At 39.8% G+C, this 23749-nt stretch overlaps 1 protein-coding gene across 1 annotated transcript in view; it reads right to left on the reverse strand.

The window, feature by feature from the left end:
• The window catches only part of LOC139758947 (uncharacterized), a 179256-nt gene that overhangs the window by 101221 nt on the left and 54286 nt on the right, over positions 1 to 23749 (reverse strand). Inside the window, exon 2 of the mRNA XM_071680763.1 lies at positions 8279 to 8452. Coding sequence (XP_071536864.1) covers positions 8279 to 8452 — 174 coding nt within the window. The remainder of the gene's footprint in view (positions 1 to 8278; positions 8453 to 23749) is intronic.

Genomic DNA, 23749 nt, shown 5'->3' on the forward strand with positions numbered 1-23749 from the left:
TAAGTAACGTAAGGGTAAGAGAGATGTGTGGAAATAAAAAGAGCGTGGTTGAGAGAGCAGAAGAGGGTGTTTTGAAATGGTTCGGGCACATGGAGAGAATGAGTGAGGAAAGATTGACCAAGAGAATATATGTGTCGGAGGTGGAGGGAACGAGGAGAAGAGGGAGACCAAATTGGAGGTGGAAAGATGGAGTGAAAAAGATTTTGTGTGATCGGGGCCTGAACATGCAGGAGGGTGAAAGGAGGGCAAAGAATAGAGTGAATTGGAGCGATGTGGTATACCGGGGTTGACGTGCTGTCAGTGGATTGAATCAAGGCATGTGAAGCGTCTGGGGTAAACCATGGAAAGCTGTGTAGGTATGTATATTTGCGTGTGTGGACGTATGTATATGCATGTGTATGGGGGTGGGTTGGGCCATTTCTTTCGTCTGTTTCCTTGCGCTACCTCGCAAACGCGGGAGACAGCGACAAAGCAAAAAAAAAAAAAAAAAAATATATATATATATTATTATATTATATATTTTGCTTTGTCGCTGTGTCCCGCGTTAGCGAGGCAGCGCAAGGGAGCAGACGAAAGAATGGCCCAACCCACCCACATACACATTATATACATACACGTCCACACACGCAAATATACATACCTACACATCCCAACGTATACATATATATACACACAGAGACAAATACATATATACACATGTACATAATTCATACTGTCTGCCGTTATTCATTCCCATCGCCACCCCGCCACACATGAAATAACAACCCCCTCCCCCCGCATGTTCCTGAGGTACGCTAGGAAAAGACAACAAAGGCCACATTCGTTCACACTCAGTCTCTTGTTGTCATTATAATCCACGGAAACCACAGCACCCTTTCCACATCCAGGCCCCACACAACTTTCCATGGTTTACCCCCAGACGCTTCACATGCTCTGGTTCGATACATCGACAGCACGTCGACCCCGGTATACCACATCGTTCCAATTCACTCTATTGCTTGCACGCCTTTCACCCTACTGCATATTCAGGCTCCGATCACTCAAAATCATTTTCACTCCATCTTTCCACCTCCAATTTGTTTTCCCACTTCTCCTCGTTCCCTCCACTTCTGACACATATATCCACTTTGTCGATCTTTCGTCACTCATTCTCTCTATGTGACCAAACCATTGCAAAACACCCTCTTCTGCTCTCTCAACCACACTCTTTTTACTACCACACATCTTTCTTAACCATACACATTGTTTGTATATGTATATATATATATATATATATATATATATATATATATATATATATATATATATATATATATATGTATATATATATATATATATATATATATATATATATATATATATATATATGTATATATATATATATATATATATATATATATATATATATATATATATATATATATATATATATATATATATATATACATATATATATATATATATATATATATATATATATATATATTCATATATACATATATATATATATATATATATATATATTTATTTTATTTTATTATACTTTGTCGCTGTCTCCCGCGTTTGCGAGGTAGCGCAAGGAAACAGACGAAAGAAATGGCCCAACCCCCCCCCCATACACATGTATATACATACGTCCACACACGCAAATATACATACCTACACAGCTTTCCATGGTTTACCCCAGACGCTTCACATGCCTTGATTCAATCCACTGACAGCACGTCAACCCCGGTATACCACATCGATCCAATTCACTCTATTCCTTGCCCTCCTTTCACCCTCCTGCATGCTCAGGCCCCGATCACACAAAATCTTTTTCACTCCATCTTTCCACCTCCAATTTGGTCTCCCTCTTCTCCTTGTTCCCTCCACCTCCGACACATATATCCTCTTGGTCAATCTTTCCTCACTCATCCTCTCCATGTGCCCAAACCACTTCAAAACACCCTCTTCTGCTCTCTCAACCACGCTCTTTTTATTTCCACACATCTCTCTTACCCTTACGTTACTTACTCGATCAAACCACCTCACACCACACATTGTCCTCAAACATCTCATTTCCAGCACATCCATCCTCCTGCGCACAACTCTATCCATAGCCCACGCCTCGCAACCATACAACATTGTTGGAACCACTATTCCTTCAAACATACCCATTTTTGCTTTCCGAGATAATGTTCTCGACTTCCACACATTCTTCAAGGCCCCCAGGATTTTCGCCCCCTCCCCCACCCTATGATCCACTTCCGCTTCCATGGTTCCATCCGCTGCCAGATCCACTCCCAGATATCTAAAACACTTCACTTCCTCCATTTTTTCTCCATTCAAACTCACCTCCCAATTGACTTGACCCTCAACCCTACTGTACCTAATAACCTTGCTCTTATTCACATTTACTCTTAACTTTCTTCTTCCACACACTTTTCCAAACTCAGTCACCAGCTTCTGCAGTTTCTCACATGAATCAGCCACCAGCGCTGTATCATCAGCGAACAACAACTGACTCACTTCCCAAGCTCTCTCATCCCCAACAGACTTCATACTTGCCCCTCTTTCCAAAACTCTTGCATTTACCTCCCTAACAACCCCATCCATAAACAAATTAAACAACCATGGAGACATCACACACCCCTGCCGCAAACCTACATTCACTGAGAACCAATCACTTTCCTCTCTTCCTACACGTACACATGCCTTACATCCTCGATAAAAACTTTTCACTGCTTCTAACAACTTTCCTCCCACACCATATATTCTTAATACCTTCCACAGAGCATCTCTATCATATATATATATATATATATATATATATATATATATATATATATATATATATATATATATATATATATATATATATATATATATATATATATATATATACATATATATATATATATATATATATATATATATATATATATATATATATATATATATATATATATATATATATATATAAACAAAGTGCATAGGAACGCGCTCCTTCATAGAACATACAAACCCCCAACATCCGGGATCGAACCCGGGACCTCTCTGAAATAGGCGGGAATGCTACTGGCAGGCTATGCTATGTACTATGTACGCGAATACCCCTCACCGCACTTTGGTCGAGCAAAGGGGTCTACATCGGTCATTTCCCAACAGGCGCACATAGCCAGCAGATAGCATTTTAGCCACATTCTTTCACACTCAGTCTCTAGCTGTCATGTATAATGCACCGAAACGACAGTTCCCTTTCCACATCTAAGCCCCACAAAACTTTCCATGGTTTACCCGAGACGCCTCACATGCCCTGGTTCAGTCCATTCCAGCACGTCGACCCCGGTATACCTCATCGTTCCAATTCACTCTATTCCTTGCACGCCTTTCACCCTCCTGCATATTCAGGCGCCGATCGCTCAAAATCTTTTTCACTCCATCCTTCCACCTCCATTTTGATCTCTCTTCTTCTCGTTCCCTCCACTTCTGACACATATATCCTCTTTGTCAATCTTTCCTCACTGATTCAGTCCACGTGACCAAACCATTTAAAAACACCCTCTTCTGCTCTCTCAACCACATTCATTTTATTACCACACATCTCTCTAACCCTTTCATTACTTAATCGATGAAACCACCTCACACCACATATTATCCTCAAACATCTCATTTCCAACACATCCACCCTCTTCCGCAACCATATAACATTGTTGGACCCACTATTCTTTCAAACATACCCATTTCTGTTTTCCGAGATAATGTTCTCGCCTTCCAGACATTTTTCAACGCTCCTAGAACTTTTGCCCCCTCCCCCACCTTGTGACTCACTTTCGCTTCCATGATTCCATCCGCTGACAAATCCACTCCCAGATATCTAAAACAATTCACTTCCTCCAGGTCTTTTCCTTTCAAATTTACCTCCCAGTTGACTTGTCCCTCAACCCTCCTGTACCTAATAACCTTGCTTACACTCAGCTTTCTTCTTTCACACACTATACCAAACTCAGTTACCAGCTATTGCAGTTCTTCACCCGAATCAGCCACCAGCGCTGTATCATCAGCGAACAACAACTGACTCATTTCCCAAGCACTCTCATCCCCAACAAACTGCATATTTGCCCCTCTTTCCAAAACTCTTGCATTCACCTCCCGAACTACCCCATCCATAAACAAATTAAACAACCAATGATACATCACGCATCCCTGCCGCAAACCTACTTTCAATAAGAACCAATCACTTTCTCTCTTCCAACTCGTACATATACCTTACATCCTCGATAAAAACTTTTCACTGCTTTTAGCAACTTGCCTCCCGCACCATATATTCTTAATACCTTTCACAGAGCATCTCTATCAACTCTATCATATGCCTTCTCCAAATCTATAAATGCTACATCCAAAGCCATTTGTTTTTCTAAGTATTTCTGACATACATTCTTCAAAATAAACACCTGAGCCACACATCCTCTACCACTTCTGAAACCACACTGCTCTTTCCCAATCTGATGCTCTGTACATGCTTTCACCCTCTTAATCAATACTCTCCCATATAATTTCCCAGGAATATTCAACAATCTTATATATCTGAAATTTGAGCACTTACATTTATCCCCTTTGCCTTTGTACAATGGCACTATGCATACATTCCGCCAACCCTCAGGCACCTCACCATGAGTCATTCATACATTAAATATCCTTACCAACTAGTCAACAACACAGTCATCCCCTTTTTTGATAAATTCCACTGCAATACCATCCAAATCCCCTGCCTTGCCGGCTTTCATCCTCTGTAAAGCTTTTACTACATCTCCGTTTACCAAATCATTCTCCCTAACCCTTTCACTACGCACACCACCTCGACCAAAACACCCTATAGCTGCCACTCTATCATCTAACACATTCAACAAACCTTCAAAATACTTACTTCATCTCCTTCTCACATCACCACTACTTATCATTACCTCATCTTAGCCCCATTCACAGATGTTTCCATTTGTTCTCTTGTCTTACGCACTTTATTTACCTCCTTCCAAAACATCTCTTTATTCTCCTTTAATTTAATGATACTCTCTCACCACAACTCTCATTTGCCCTCTTTTTCACCTCTTCCACCTTTCTCTTGGCCTCTTGCCTCTTTCTTTTACTCCTCTGCCAGTTATTTGCACTCCTTCCCTGCAGAACTCGTCCAATTGCCTCTCTCTTCTGTTTCACTAATAATCTTACTTCTTAATCCCACCACTTACTACCCTTTCTAATCTGCCCACTTCCCACGCTTCTCATGCCACAAGCATCTTTTGCGCAAGCCATCACTGCTTCCATAAATTCATCCCATTCCTCCCCCACTCCCTTTACGTCCTTTGCTCTCTTCCTTTTCCTTTCTGTACTCAATGTCTCCGGGTACTTCCTCACACAAGTCTCTTTCCAAGCTCACTTACTCTCACCACTCTCTTCACGCCAACATTCTTTCTTTTTCTCTGAAGACCTCTGCAAATCTTCACCTTCGCCTCCACAAGATAATGATGAGACATCGCTCCAGTTGCACCTCTCAGCACATTAACATCCAAAAATCTCTCTTTCACGCGCCTGTCAGTTAACACGTAATCCAATAACGCTCTCTGGCCATCTTTCCTACCTACGTACGTATGATTATGCATATCTCTCTTTTTAAACCGGGTATTCCCAATCATCAGTCCTTTTTCAGCACACAAATCTACAAGCTCTTCACCATTTCCATTTACAACACTGACCACCCAATGTACGCCAATTATTCCCTCAACTGCTACATTACTCGCTTTTGCATTCAAATTACCCATCACTATAACCCGGTCTCGTGCATCAAAACTACTAACACACTGAGCCAGCTGCTCCCATAACAATTGACTCTCATGATCTTTCTTCTCATGCCCAGGTGCATAGGCATCTCTCTCATGCACATTTTTACCCATACTATACTTTTTCACACTCTTCCCCTTCACCCTTGAGCTTCGTTTCACTCAGAGCCAAAAGATCCACGTTACTTTCCTCAAACATATTACCTATCTCTCCTTTGTTCTCATCTTGGATACATCAACACACATTTAGACACCCCAGTCTGAGCCTTCGAGGATTTGTTTCCTTTTGTTCTCCTTTTGTTTTCCCTTTTAGAAAGTTGAAATGTATATATATATATATATATATATATATATATATATATATATATATATATATATATATATATATGTATATATGAAGTGATTACAGACAGTTTGGGAGAAAAGAGGGTTAGGGAATTGGAAATAAATGCTCTAAAGTTTTACGCCGGTAATAACCATAAGCAAAATGCGACCACCCTCGCGATTCATGCTCAGATGGATGAAATGAAACAGCGATGAATATGTGAAAGATACTAAAGCATAGATGTATCACTATAGTCCTTACACCAGCTACAGATGATTCAGCCAACATGTGTATAAAAACGTAATGCATAATCAAAATGAAAAAGCGATGGCAACCCTCTGATAGCTGAATGTCGGGATGATCAGTAGGCAATAAATGTAGGAAGTTTGCCTTTTTCTTTATTAAAATCAGGGAATTGACACACAATATTAGGATAGATACAAGCTTTACTTCATGTAGCGTCCGGCTATCGCTAGATAGTGGATAGATAATTTCTTATGCCAGAGTTTCACATCCATCGTTGTATTTCCTCACGAACGTCACACTGTATCGTCCGCTGTCCTTTGTAGTTTTGTGTGTCTGATATTTATTTCTAAAGCATTACACCTGTGCTGCTCGTATATTCGATTCGTCAGTATAATGTACGCTGTTTTTAGAGATTTCCAACTGATTACCTAAATTTTGACAAAGTCATAGCTGTGCTGTTGTCTGTAATATACAAAGAGCGCTCAACAGCAATTAGTCAATAGCATTGTCCCTTACAAATGCTTTCGGAACCGCGAATGAATACCACGGTTACTATATGTTTACAACGTCTGCCAGATGCCAGGTGTCGAGTGAATTTTGACCGGAGCTACACAAACAATTCAAAAAGAAAACCTTTTAGATGCCAACATCACCAGAAAAAAATCCATCTCTTCTCTGTCATTCTTGGCTACTCACTGGCCTGACCGTTAAAGGGAAAGTGAAGTGGGTGCCATATGGTTAAGGGGGGGTTATATGTATGTGGGAGGAGGGGGGGGGGGGGGGTTGGCTGGGAAACAAGATGTGCGTTCGACTATTTCTCTTATGTTATTCTTTCTCGATAATTCTTTCATAATTATTTGGTTGATGATAGGATGTTTTAATTTACTTGGGGACAATTAAAGTTCTTATGATTAGCAATCAAGGCAGATTCAATGACGTTACGGGTAGCATGATCAGAAGAGGGGTACAATGTGATTGGGTTGTTAAGGTCTACAGGGTGATCGTTTTCATGAGTGTTTATCAATCGCATTTCTGTGGTCATCCCTGCCTACTGAATGACGATGCCAATAGCATCTCTCAGTTACTGTTTTACCGGTCAGGCCAATGAACACATTTTTTCTTGCCTTGCATTTGACGGCGTAAATACTCCCAAATTTCTGATGAAAATTAGGCTTACTGATAGTGTTATTGTATCGGAAGGCAACTTTAGCAGCTTTTTTTTTTTTTAGTACCTATCTTATACAAGCTAAGTTAAGAAGAATAGGGTAACACTAAAAATTTAGACTTCTCATCATTTTTCACATTTTTGTTACTAGATACATAAAATGTCTTCTTAGCTTTCCAGTGAGCATTATTCACAAACCACAAACATAATTGCCGAAACATACGTCTTATATGACTGCATTAGGCTACTAGACTTATAGGAGTACATATAGTAATGCTCTTAAAAACATAGAAATAACTACTGACGTTATGAACAGAAGAATCATGTACTGAAAAATAGTGAATATAACACTCAGAACAAATGATCAGATTCTCTAGTTATCAACACATCAAGAAACGACAATTTGCCTTCTTTTTCCCATTCAATCTTAAATCCAATGGGGGGTTGGATGTTGTTTAATTCGTTAAAGAAAACATCACAATCTTGGGAAGATGGCCGTAAAGACCAAACATCATAACGAATCTATACTAGATTTTAGGATAAATACTGATTGAAATTACAATTTCAGTCTCAAATTATTCCATGACTGATTTGAAGACCAAACGGGAAGACCAAATTTCTGTCTTTAGAAATTACTTTCATCATCTTAAAAAACATTATTGGAAACACAAATTTTCATAATCTTATTACCATAAGTGTAGGATGATATTCCCATTAGGATCTTACCTTCCGGAATTGGACAGCAAACAATGAGAATGTATCCGTCGACGCCACATCTCAAGGGATGGTCTTGACGAGAAGTTCCAAGCATCGACAGGCAATAGTGAATATTCAGACATCGACCCTGTTCCCCTGTCCGTAGCGTGCAGGGCTCTGACGCCTCCATATGAGGGTCCACTTCTGAAACAAAAACAAGATCCGGCCAGGTATCACATATCACATTTAAACTTCACCCGTTTACTAAACACAGCACAGAGACGATGTTTATAAAACAAGTTGGCTAGATCTGATGTGTTCTGTGGCCTGGTCAAGCTGATGAATAAAGACTAATTAGAATAACTTTCTTTGGCTTACTTGTGTCTCCGACGTTGTTTCACTGTACATGACTTTGAGCGTTATATTTAGTTGTGAATGCTATTGTTACCACTATACCCTTACGTTTTATTTGGTAACTTTTGTAGTTTTCCATGTTAACAACTATATATATATATATATATATATATATATATATATATATATATATATATATATATATATATATATATATATATATATATATATATTATCCCTGGGGATAGAGGATTAAGAATACTTCCCACGTATTCCCTGCGTGTCGTAGAAGGCGACTAAAAGGGGAGGGAGCGGGGGGCTGGAAATCCTCCCCTCTCGGTTTTTTTTTTTTTTTTTCAATTTTCCAAAAGAAGGAACAGAGAATTGGGCCAGGTGAGGGTATTCCCTCAAAGGCCCAGTCCTCTGTTCTTAACGCTACCTCGCTAATGCGGGAAATGGCGAATAGTTTGAAAGAAATATATATATATATATATATATATATATATATATATATATATATATATATATATATATATATATATATATATATATATATATATATATGTATATTCGTTCACACTCAGTCCCTAGCTGTCATGTAATAATGCACCGAAACCACAGCTCCCTTTCCACATACAGGCCCCTTAGAACTTTCCATAGTTTACCCCAGACGCTTCACATGCCCTGGTTCAATCCATTGACAGCACGTCCACCCCGGTATACCAAATCGTTCCAATTCACTGTATTCCTTGCACGCCTTACACACTTCTGCAATCTTTTTCACTCCATCTTTCCACCTCCAATTTGGTCTCCCACTTCTCGTTCCCTCCACCTCTGACACATATATCTTCTTTGTCAATCTTTCCTCACTCATTCTCTCCATGTGACCAAACCATACATACATATATATATATATATATATATATATATATATATATATATATATATATATATATATATATATATATATATATATATATATATATATATATTTATATATATATATATATATATATATATATATATATATATATATATATATATATATATATTATTATCATTATGATCATTATTTTTGCTTTGTCGCTGTCTCCCGCGTTTGCGAGGTAGCGCAAGGAAACAGACGAAAGAAATGGCCCATTCCACCCCCATACACATGTATATAAATACACGTCCACACACGCAAATATACATAGCTATACATCTCAATGTACACATATATTTATACACACGCAGACATATACATATATACACATGTACATAATTCATACTGTCTGCCTTTATTTATTCCCATCGCCACCTCGCCACACATGGAATAACATCCCCCTCCCCCCCTCATGTGTGCGAGGTAGCGCTAGGAAAAGACAACAAAGGCCCCATTCGTTCACGCTCAGTCTCTAGCTGTCACGTAATAATGCCCGAAACCACAGCTCCCTTTCCACATCCAGGCCCCACAGAACTTTTCATGGTTTACCCCAGCACGTCGACCCCGGTATACCACATCGATCCAATTCACTCTATTCCTTGCCCGCCTCTCACCCTCCTGCATGTTCAGGCGCCGATCACTCAAAATCTTTTTCACTCCATCTTTCCACCTCCAATTTCGTCTCCCACTTCTCGTTCCCTCCACCTCCGACACATATATCCTCTTGGTCAATCTTTCCTCACTCATTCTCTCCATGTGCCCAAACCATTTCAAAACACCCTCTTCTGCTCTCTCGAACACGCTCTTTTAATTTCCACACATCTCTCTTACCCTCACATTACTTACTCGATCAAACCACCTTACACCACATATTGTCCTCAAACATCCATCCTCCTGCGCACAACTCTATCCATAGCCCACGCCTCGCAACCATACAACATTGTTGGAACCACTATTCCTTCAAACATACTCATTTTTGCTTTCCCAGATAATGTTCTCGACTTCCACAGATTCTTCAAGGCTCCCAGAATTTTCGCCCCCTCCCCCACACTGTGATTCACTTCCGCTTCCATGATTCCATCCGCTGCCAGATCCACTCCCAGATATCTAAAACACTACTTCCTCCAGTTTTTCTCCATTCAAACTTACCTCCCAATTGACTTGACCCACAACCCTACTGTACCTAATAACCTTGCTCTTATTCACATTTACTCTTAACTTTCTTCTTACACACACTTTACCAAACTCAGTCACCAGCTTCTCCAGTTTCTCACATGAATCAGCCACCACCACTGTATCATCAGCGAACAACAACTGACTCACTTCCCAAGCTCTCTCATCCACAACAGACTGCATACTTGCCCCTCTTTCCAAAACTCTTGCATTCACCTCCCTAACAACCCCATCCATAAGCAAATTAAACAACCATGGAGACATCACACACCCTGCCGCAAACCTGCATTCACTGAGAACCAATCACTTTCCTCTTTTCCTACACGAACACATGCCTTACATCCTCGATAAAAACTTTTCACTGCTTCTAACAACTTGCCTCCCACACCATATATTCTTAGTACCTTCCACAGAGCATCTCTATCAACTCTATCATACGCCTTTTCCAGATCCATAAATGCATCCATAAAAAAGTATTTCTCACATACATTCTTCAAAGCAAACACCTGATCCACACATCCTCTACCACTTCTGAAACCACTCTGCTCTTCCCCAATCTGATGCTCTGTACATGCCTTCAACTCTTAATCAATACCCTCCCATATAATGTACCCGGAATACTTAACAAACTTATACCTCTGTAATTTGAGCACTCACTCTTATCCCCTTTGCCTTTGTACAATGGCAGTATGCACGCATTCCGCCAATCCTCAGGCACCTCACCATGAGTCATACATACATTAAATAATCTTACCAACCAGTCAACAATACAGTCAACCCCTTTTTTAATAAATTCCACTGCAATACCATCCAAACCTGCTGCCTTGCCGGCTTTCATCTTCCGCAAAGCTTTTACTACCTCTTCTCTCTTTACCAAATCATTTTCCCTAACCCTCTCACTTTGCAAACCACCTCGACCAAAACACCCTATATCTGCCACTCTATCATCAAACACATTCAACAAACCTTCAAAATACTCACTCCATCTCCTTCTCACATCACCACTACTTGTTATCACCTCCCCTTTAGCGCCCTTCACTGAAGTTCCCATTTGCTCCCTTGTCTTACGCACTTTATTTACCTCCTTGCAAAACATCTTTTTATTCTCCCCAAAATTTAATGATACTCTCTCACCCCAACTCTCATTTGCCCTCTTTTTCACCTCTTGCACCTTTCTCTTGACCTCCTGTCTCTTTCTTTTATACATCTCCCACTCAATTGCATTATTTCCCTGCAAAAATCGTCCAAATGCCTCTCTCTTCTCTTTCAGTAATAATCTTACTTCTTTATCCCACCACTCACTACCCTTTCTAATCAACCTACCTCCCACACTTCTCATGCCACAAGCATCTTTTGCACAATCCATCACTGATTCCCTAAATACATCCCATTCCTCCCCCACTCCCCTTACTTCCATTGTTCTCACCTTTTTCCATTCTGTACTCAGTCTCTCCTGGTACTTCCTCACACAAGTCTCCTTCCCAAGCTCACCTACTCTCACCACCCTCTTCACCCCAACATTCACTCTTCTTTTCTGAAAACCCATGCAAATCTTCACCTTAGCCTCCACAAGATAGTGATAAGACATCCCTCCAGTTGCACCTCTCAGCACATTAACATCCAAAAGTCTCTCTTTCGCGCGCCTGTCAATTAATACGTAATCCAATAACGCTCTCTGGCCATCTCTCCTACTTACATACGTATACTTATGTATATCTCGCTTTTTAAACCAGATGTTCCCGATCACCAGTCCTTTTTCAGCACATAAATCTACAAGCTCTTCACCATTTCCATTTACAATACTGAACACCCCATGTATACCAATTTTTCCCTCAATTGCCACATTAGTCTCCTTTGCATTCAAATCACCCATCACTATAACCCGGTCGCGTGCATCAAAACCACTAACACACTCATTCAGCTGCTCCCAAAACACTTGCCTCTCATCATCTTTCTTCTCATGCCCAGGTGCATATGCACCAATAATCACCCATCTCTCTCCATCAACTTTCAGTTTTACCCATATCAATCGAGAATTTACTTTCTTACATTCTATCACATACTCCCACAACTCCTGTTTCAGGAGTACTGCTACTCCTTCCCTTGCTCTTGTCCTCTCACTAACCCCTGACTTTACTCCCAAGACATTCCCAAACCACTCTTCCTCTTTACCCTTGAGCTTCGTTTCACTCAGAGCCAAAACATCCAGGTTCCTTTCCTCAAACATACTACCTATCTCTCCTTTTTTCACATCTTGGTTACATCCACACACATTTAGATACCCCAATCTGAGTCTACGAGGAGGATGAGCGCTCCCCGCCTGACTCCTTCTGTTTCCCATTTTTTAGAAAGTTAAAAAATTACAAGAAGGGAAGGATTTCTGGCCCCCCGCTCTCGTCCCCTCTAGTCGCCTTCTACGACACGTGAGGAATGCGTGGGAAGTATTCTTTCACCCCTATCCCCAGGGATAACACATATATATATATATATATATATATATATATATATATATATATATATATATATATATATATATATATATATATATATATATATATATATATATATATATATATATATATATATATATATATATACACATACACACACACACATATACACATACATATATATATATATATATATATATATTTTTTTTTCTTTTTTCTTTTTTTTTCTTTTATACCTCGTCCCTGTCTCCCGCGGTTGCGAGGTAGCGCAAGGAAACAGACGAAAGAAATAGCCCAAACCCCCCCCCCATACACATGTACATACACACGTCCACACACGCAAAATACATACCTACACAGCTTTCCATGGTTTACCCTGGACGCTTCACATGCCTTGATTCAATCCACTGACAGCACGTCAACCCCTGTATACCACATCGCTCCAATTCACTCTATTCCTTGCCCTCCTTTCACCCTCCTGCATGTTCAGGCCCCGATCACACAAAATCCTTTTCACTCCATCTTTCCACCTCCAATTTGGTCTCCCTCTTCTCCTCGTTCCCTCCACCTCCGACACATATATCCTCTTGGTCAATCTTTCCTCACTCATTCTCTCCATGTGCCCAAACCATTTCAAAACACCCTCTTCTGCTCTCTCAACCACGCTCTTTTTATTTCCACACATCTCTCTTACCCTTACATTACTTACTCGATCAAACCACCTCACACCACACATTGTCCTCAAACATCTCATTTCCAGCACATCCATCCTCCTGCGCACAACTCTATCCATAGCCCACGCTATGAAAAATGTAAGAAATAATTTAGAAAACTGAAACTTCTAGCTTGAAATGAAATGAAAATGAATGTCACATAATGGTTCAACCTCTTGCTATGGAAAAGGGAAATGTATAATTTATTTACACAAACGTCAATAGTAGTTTTCATCAATTTAACCACTGTATCATACTGCCTGGTCTACTTCTCTTATCATGAAACTGGAATATTGGCTTATGGTGTTTCTCAATTGTCTTCATTACACAAAGTACAACCATATCTTGGATACATGAGGGTAGGTAGTTGGTCATTCGCCATAATAAAGCCTTGACAGACCAAAAATTTATCTGGACCTCAACTTTTCCAGTACATTTATGAAAAGCACCTTTTTGCTTTCCATCTCTATCACTTTGAAAAAAAAAAAAAAACTCCCTTTGTTCACATTTCAATGAGAGAATAAGCTTCAATGTCTAAGCTACATTTTTTTTCCAATTTCACTATTTTCTTGTCAGAGCACTATGTATGAAAACTATCACTCCAGTAACACAACGATAAACATTTACTTCCCCTTTAAAAAGTTCTGGGGAAGTCTGTCTCGATACACTGCGGGTCACTCTACCACCTGGCGAGGTTTGTGTTGCAATGGTTCATAATTCACAAAAGTAGTAGCATCACTGTAAAGTGATTTGCAGTAAAGTGCCCTGTAATTATATGTACCACATTTTCTGTTGAATCCATAGATTGATTTTTTGGTAATATTTTCATGAAAATCAGTTATATTCTGTCATTCAGAAATGAATTTTGTAAGCAATAGCCTAAGAAAAAAAAGGTACTTATTTATTTTGATGTGCGTACCTCACACTATCATCGCCTTCTTAGCTTCTGCCATCCTCCACCTTATTGGTCTTACAGCCTCTTCATTCACCTCATCCCAGTAAAGGTGCTTCCTAAAATTCTGTCAGAAGATTGATAAAGGTTTGTGGGTTACTGGGTCGACTTAAGTGATAGGAATTATGCTTCAGTTGTGAATTATGACGATATTTCCTGAGACCATTTTTTTTGCTGTGCCACCTGTATCTCTTTTTGAAAATATATCTGCTTATTGATGTCACCCTAGTTATCTTTTTTATATCTCGGGTAAGAAGCAGTTTGGGATTTTGATAAGATATGAAAGGGTTTTGGCATAAGTATAGGAAGTTGACCATCTGGGCAAGTGTGATTTGTGCATGACTCCGCTTCCATGAGGTTATATCATGAGTGAAAAGTCACCTTTGGCGAGGCTGGATCACTGGGACTACATTTTCCTCAAAGAACTCACTCCAAAAGATTTCATTTTCCTTCTTCTCTAAGTTGCGCATTCTTGGGATGTAGAGGCTTTGATAACACCTGGACCCTTTCTTAGATAGAGGTCCGAGGGCAACATATGCATAAAACATAAAGCAACACAAAACATGGCTTCACTTCAAAATACTCCACCACCACTCCACACACTGACTACAACAGATACAAAATGGATTCAACAAACCATAAACTCCCTTCCTGCTCAGTACTAGTGGCAATATCAACAAAGCATTCAATATTGTCCCCCGACACATCCTTACACAAGATACTTGACACCACCCTCTACTGCAATGCTAGAAAGTTGTTGGCCGTCAAGTCAGTCATTCACAATGGCTTCACTTCTAAAGCCCTTAAAAATGACAATAAGATTCAGTTCTATTCCCAACTCTCTCCATTCTCTTTCCACACGACTTCCCATTACCTCTAGCAAAACGCAACACGATTTTTTTTTCAAGAGCAGACGACCCTACAATCACATCAAAACACCCTGACACCATAGTAAGCATTAACAAACATACAGCACTACATTGCAAAATCAGAACAATGGCTCATCTAGAGAAGAATGCTTTAGTCACTTTATTAACCCAGAGATACATGAATCCAGCTTACAACCCCAGTCTCTCCTTATGAACAAAATAACTATTCTAAGAGAAACATAAAACACACTTATGACATTTACTTCCCTCCCCAAAAACATTAACACAAAGACAACACAACAGCTAAGCATCTTTTGCACAAGCCATCACTGCTTCTCTAAATACATCCCATTCCTCCCCCACTCCCCTTCCGTCCTTTGCTCTCACCTTTTTCCATTCTGCACTCAATCTCTCCTGGTACCTCCTCACACAAGTCACCTTTCCAAGCTCACTTACTCTTACCAATCTCTTCACCCCAACATTCTCTCTTCTTTTCTGAAAACCTCTACAAATCTTCATCTTCGCCTCCACCTATCAATTAACACATAATTCAATAACGCTCTCTGGCCATCTCTCCTAGTTACATACGTATACTTATACTCTCATACTTATACTTATACTTACACACTTATATTTATACCCTCACCACTCTCTTCACCCTAGCATTCTCTCTTCTTTTCTGAAGACCTCTACAAATCTTCACCTTCGCCTCCACAAGATAACGATCAGACATCCCTCCAGTTGCACCTCTTGGCACATTAACATCCAAAAGTCTCTCTTTCACGCGCCTATCAATTAACACGTAATCCTGTAACGCTTTCTGGCCATCGCTCCTGGTTACATACGTATACTTATGTATATCTCTCTTTTTAAACCAGGTATTCCCAATCACCGTCCTTTTTCAGCACATAAATCTACAAGCTCTCCACCATTTCCATTTACAACACTGAACACCTAATGTACACCAATTATTCCCTCAACTGCCAAATTACTCACCTTTCCATTCAAATCACCCATCACTATAACCCGGTCTCGTGCATCAAAGCTGCTAACACACTCACTCAGTTGCTCCCAAAACACTTGCCTCTCATGATCGTTCTTCTCATGACCAGGCTCATAGGCACCAATAATCACCCAGTTTTACCCATATCAATCTAGAGTTTACTTTCTTACACTATCACATACTCCTACAACTCCTGCTTCAGGAGTAGTGCTACTCCTTCCTTTGCTTTTGTCCTCTCACCAACCGCTGACTTTACTCCCAAGACATTCTCAAACCACTCTTCCCCTTTACCCTTGAGTTTCGCTTCACTCAGAGTCAAAACATCCAGGTTCCTATCCTTAAACACCCTACCTATCTCTCCTTTTTCCTCATCTTTGTTACATCCACACACATTCAGATACCCCAATCTGAGCCTTCGAGGAGGATGAGCACTCTCTGCATGACTCCTTCTGTTTTAGAAAGTAACGATACAAAGAGGGGAGGGATTTTAGTCCCAGCTCCCGTGCCCTTTAGTCGCCTTTTACGACACGTGGGGAATGCGTGGGAAGCATTCTTTCTCCCCGATCCCATGGATAGGGGAGACAAAAGAACACATGGGAATATTGGTTAAAAGGGCTAATGGGGCGGTAATAACTAGTGATGAAGTGAGGAGATGGAGTGAGTATTTTGAAGGTTTGTTGAATGTGTTTGATGATAGAGTGGCAGATATAGGGTGTTTTGGTCGGGTTGGTGTGAGAAGTGAGGTCAAGGAGAATGGTTTGGTAAACAGAGAAGAGGTAGCGAAAGCTTAGCGGAAGATGAAAGCCGGCAAGGCGGCGGGTTTGGATGGTATTGCATTGGAATTTATCAAAGAGGGGGTGACTGAGTTGTTGACTTGTTGGTGAGGATATTCAATGTGTGTGTATGGTTCATGGTGAAGTGCCTCAGGATTGGCGGAATGCATGAATAGTGCCATTGCACAAAGGCAAAGGAGATAAAGGTGAGTGTTCAAATTACAAAGGTATAAGTTTGTTGAGTATTCCTGGGAAATTGTATGGGAGGGTATTGATTGAGAGGGTGAAGGCATGTACAGAGCATCAGATTGCGGAAGACCAGAGTCTTTTCAGAAGTGGTAGAGAATGTGTGGATCAGGTGTTTGCTTTGAAGAATGTATGTGAGGAATACTTAGAAAAACAGATGGATTTGTATGTAACATTTATGGATCTGGAGAAGGCATATGATAGAGTTGATAGAGATGCTCTGTGGAGGGTATTAAGAGTATATGGTGTGGGAGGTAAGTTGCTAGAAGCAGTGAAAAGTTTTTACCGAGGATGTAAGGCATGTGTACGAGGAGGAAGAGAGGAAAGAGATTGGTTCCCAGTGAATGTCGGTTTGCGGCAGGGATGCGTGATGTCTCCATGGTTGTTGAATTTGTTTATGGATGGGGTTCTTAGGGAGGTGAATGCAGGAGTTTTGGAGAGAGGGGGAATTATGCAGTCTGTTGTCGGTGATAGGGCTTGGGAAGTGAGTCAGTTGTTTTTCGCTGACGATACATCACTGGTGGTTGATTCGGATGAGAAACTGCAGAAGTTGGTGACTGAATTTCTTAAAGTGTGTGAAAGAAGAAAGCTGAGAGTAAATGTGTATAAGAGCAAGGTTATTAGGTTCGGTAGAGCTGAGGGACAAGTATATTGCGAGGTAAGTTTGAATGGAGCAAAACTAGAGGAAGTGAAGTGTTTTAGATATCTGGGAATGGATTTGGCAGCGGATGGAACCATGGAAGCGGAAGTGAGTCACAGGCTGGAGGAGTTGGCGAAGGTTCTGGGAGCATTAAGAAATAAGTGGAAGGAGAGAACGTTTGTTTGAAGGAACAGTTGTTTCAACAATGTTATATGGTTGTGAGGCGTGGGCTATAGATAGGGTTGTGCGGAGAAGGGTGAATGTGTTGAAATTGAGATGTTTGAGGACAACGTGTGGTGTAAGGTGGATTGATCGAGTAAGTAGTGAAAGGGTAAGAGAGATGTGTGGTAATAAAAAGATTGACGAAAGAGGATATATGTGTCAGAGGTGGAGGGAACGAGAAGTGGGAGACCACATTGGAGGTGAAAGGTTGGAGTGAAAAAGATTTTTAGCGATCGGCGCCTGAACAAACAGGAGGGTGAAAGGCATGCAAGGAATAGAATGAATTGGAACGACGTCGTATACCGGGATCGACGTGCTGTCAATAGACTGAACCAGGGCATGTGAAGCGTCTGGGGTAAACCATGGAAAGTTTTGTGGGGCGTGGATGTAGAAAGGGAGCTGTGGTTTCGATGCATTACACATAACAGCTAGAGACAGTGTGAACGAATGTGGCCTTTGTCGTCTTTTCCTAGCGTTACCTCGCGCGCACACGGGGGGGAAGGTTTGCCATTTCATGTATGGTGGGGTGCCGGCAAGAATGGATGAAGGCAACATGTATGAATATGTACATGGGTGTATATGTGTATATCTGCGTATGTATATGTATATATACGTTGATATGTATAGGTATGTATTTGTGCGTGTGGGGGCGTGTCTGAATATACAGGTGTTTGTGGGTGGGTTAGACCATTCTTCTGTTTCCTTGCGCTACCTCGCTAACGAGGGAGACATAGGAACATAGGAACATAGGAACATAGACATAGGAGCATAGATTGAAATGATGATAATTCAACTATCCTGTTGAGATGAGTAATAATGGATATATGAGCATACATGTTCCTTAGGGCATTACGTATTTGCAGTCCAGAGTATATTGATGATGAGTTTGAGAAGATATATTCTATTGGATCTAAGTTAAAGAACCCTAGATCTTTAATTGATAAGTTCCTTAAGTTAGCAAAGAAATCATTTTATGGAGTTGAGCCCAAACCTCCGATTTACACAGAGAATCTTTTAGTTCTCCATTTTGATAATGATTTTACTTTACCTCCCATATTGCTTAAATACTTTAATGGAAATGTTGCCCACAGCAACAATAATACTACAAATAATATCTTAATCAGAAATTCACCAGAAATTCTCCTGGGTGCATCTATAAAGTGCCATGTAGAAATTATGATAAGTTCTATGTTAGGCAGACTGGTAAGGATCTTTCTGTTAGACTTAAGCAATATACATGTAGTATAAGAACGGGGCAGGAATCAAATGACTTGTTTAATCACGTTAAAAACTATGCTCATTGTATTGACTGGAGTAATGCCATCTCAGTTATTAACTCTACCTCTGTTACCACGAGAAATATCATTGAATCTTCTGTTATCAAATACACAAAGAATTATAATCTTAATATTAGTGATGGTCTATACAAATTACATAACTTTATTGTTGATACGATTTGTAAAATAATAAGTTTGTGAACGCTCCTTGTCTGTCTTAGACTACCACTTGTTTACCAAATGGCGTCCTAGCTATATCTCTTCGTTGTATATCAACTGACTGTTATATTTCTCTCTTGTGTCTCCCCTGATGTGATTATTACACGAAAGTGCACTTGGGAACTTATAGTGTTTCATTTTCACCGTGGACTTATAGGAATATACTTGATCACGCGCAAAATTGTGATCCTTTCCAATATATATATATATATATATATATATATATATATATATATATATATATATATATATATATATATATATATATATATATATATATATATATACATATATATATATATATATATATATATATGCCTTACATCCTCGATAAAAACTTTTCACTGCTTCTAACAACTTTCCTCCCACACCATATATTCTTAATACCTTCCACAGAGCATCTCTATCAACTCTATCATATGCCTTCTCCAGATCCATAAATGCTACATACAAATCCATTTGCTTTTCTAAGTATTTCTCACATACATTCTTCAAAGCAAACACCTGATCCACACATCCTCTACCACTTCTGAAACCACACTGCTCTTCCCCAATCTGATGCTCTGTACATACCTTCACCCTCTCAATCAATACCCTCCCATATAATTTACCAGGAATACTCAACAAACTTATACCTCTGTAATTTGAGCACTCACTCTTATCCCCTTTGCCTTTGTACATATATATATATATATGTACAAATATATATATATATATATATATATATATATATATATATATATATATATATATATATATATATATATATATATATATATATATATATATATATATATATATATATATATATATATATATATATATATATATATATATATATATATATATATATATATATATATATATATATATATTATCCCTGGAGATAGGGGAGAGAGAATACTTCCCACGTTCTCACTGCGTGTCGCAGAAGGCGACTAAATGGGGAGGGAGCGGGGGACTGGAAATCCTTCCCTCTCCTTTCTCTTTTATATTTTCCAAAAGGGGATCAGAGAAGGGGGCCAAGTGAGGATCTTCCCTGAAAGGCTCAGTCCTCTCTTCTTAGCGCTGCCTCCCTAGTGCGGGAAATGGCAAATAGTATGATAAAAAAGGATATATATATATATATTGATTATTTATCATTTATTATACTTTGACGCTGTCTCCCGCGTTAGCGAGGTAGTGCAAGGAAACAAACGAAAGCATGGCCCTACCCACCCACATACACATGTATATACATACACGTCCACACACGCACATATACATACCTATATATCTCAACGTATACATATATATATATATATATATATATATATATATATATATATATATATATATATATATATATATATATATATATATATATATATATATATATATATATATATATACACACACAGAGACTTATACATATATATATATATATATATTTATGTATATATATACATGTACATAATTCATACTGTCTGCCCTTATTCATTCCCGTCGCTACACCGCCACACATGAAATGAAATCCCCCTCCCCCCCGCCTGTGCGCGAGGTAACGCTAGGTAAAGACAGCAAAGGCCACATTCATTCACACTCAGTCTCTAGCTGTCATGTATAATGCTCCGAAAACACGGCCCTTTTCCACATCCAGGCTCCCCAAAACTTTCCATGGTTTACCCCAGACGCTTCACATGCCCTGGTTTAATCTATTGACAGCACGTCGACCCCGGTATACCACATCGTTCCAATTCATTCTATTCCTTGCACGCCATTCACCCTCCTACATGTTCAGGTCCCAATCACTCAAAATCTTTTTCACTCCATCTTTCCATCTCCAATTTGGTTTCCCACGTCTCCTCGTTCCCTCCATCGATTACATATTTGACCAAACCATTTCAAAACACCCTCTTCTGCTCTCTCAACCACACTCTTTTTACTACCACACATCTCTCTTACCCTTTCATTCATACTCGATCAAACCACCTCACACCACATATTGTCCTCAGACATCTAATTTCCAGCACATCCACCCTCCTCCGCACAACTCTATCTATAGCCCAAGCCTCGCAACCATACAACATTCTTGGAATCACTATTCCTTCAAACAAACCCATTTTTGCTTTCCAAGATAATGTTCTCGACTTCCACATATCTTTAAATGCTCCCAGACCTTTCGCCCCCTCCCCCATCCTATGATTCACTTCCGCTTCCATGGTTCCTTCCGCTGCCAAATCCACTCCCAGATATCTAAAAAACTTCACTTCCTCCAGTTTTTCTCCATTCAAACTTACATCCCAATTGACTTGTCCGTCAACCCTACTGTACCTAATGACCTTGCTCTTATTCACATTTACTTAAAGCTTTCTTCTTTCACACACTTTTCCAAACGCAGTCACCAGCTTCTGCAGTTTCTCACCCGAATCAACCAACAGCGCTGTATCATCAGCGAACAACAACTGACTCACTTCCCAAGCTCTCTCGTCCACAGCAGACTGCATACTTGCCCCTCTTTCCAAAACTCTTGCATTCACCTCCCCAAGAACCCCATCCATAAACAAATCAAACAACCATGGAGACATCACGCAACCTTGCAGCAAACCACCATTCACTGAGAACCAATCACTTTTCTCTCCTCTACAAATACACATACCTTACATCCTCGATAAAAACTTTTCACTGCTTCTAACAGCTTACCTCCCCCACAATATATCTTTAATGCCTTCCACAGAGCATCTCTATAAACTCTATCATATGCCTTCTCCAGATTCATAAATGCTACATACAAATCCATTTGCTTTTCTAAGTATTTCTCACATACATCCTTCAAAGCAAACACCTGATCCACACATCCTTTACCACTTCTGAAACCACACTGCTTTTCCCCAATCTGATGCTCTGTACATGCCTTCACCTTCTCAATCAATACCCTCCCATATAATTTCCCAGGAATACTCAACAAACTTATACCTCTGTAATTTGAGCACTCACTCTTATCCCCTTTGCTTTTGTACAGTGGCACTATGCAAGCATTCCGCCAGTCCTCAGGCACCTCACCATGAGTCATACATACATTGAATAACCTTACCAACCAGTCAGCAACACAGTTACCTCCTTTTTTTAATAAATTCCACTGCAATACCATACAAGCCCGCGCTGACTTGCCGGCTTTCATCTTCCGCAAAGCTTTTACTACCTCTTCTCTGTTTACGAAATCATTCTCCCTAACCCGCTCACTTTGCACACCACCTTAACCAAGACACCCTATATCTGCCACTCTGTCATCAAACATATTCAACAAACCTTCAAAATAATCACTCCATCTCCTTTTCACATCACCACTATTTGTTATCACCTCCCCATTAGCCCCCTTCACTGATGTTCCCGTTTGTTCCCTTGTCTTACGCACTTTATTTACCTCCTTCTAAAACATCTTTTTATTCTCCCTAAAATTTAATGATACTCTCACCCCAACTTCTATTTGCCCTCTTTTTCGCCTCTTGCACCTTTCTCTTGACCTCCTGCCTCTTTCTTTTATAAATCTCCCAGTCATTTGCATTATCTCCCTGCAAAAATTGTCCAAATGCCTCTCTTTTCTCTTTCACTAATAACCTTACTTCTTCATCTCACCACTAACTACCCTTTCTAATCTGCACATCTCCCACGCTTCTCATGCTACAAGCATCTTTTGCACAAGCCA

The sequence above is a fragment of the Panulirus ornatus genome, chromosome 32 (assembly GCF_036320965.1).
Source record: "Panulirus ornatus isolate Po-2019 chromosome 32, ASM3632096v1, whole genome shotgun sequence".
Classification (NCBI taxonomy): Eukaryota; Metazoa; Arthropoda; class Malacostraca; order Decapoda; family Palinuridae; genus Panulirus; species Panulirus ornatus.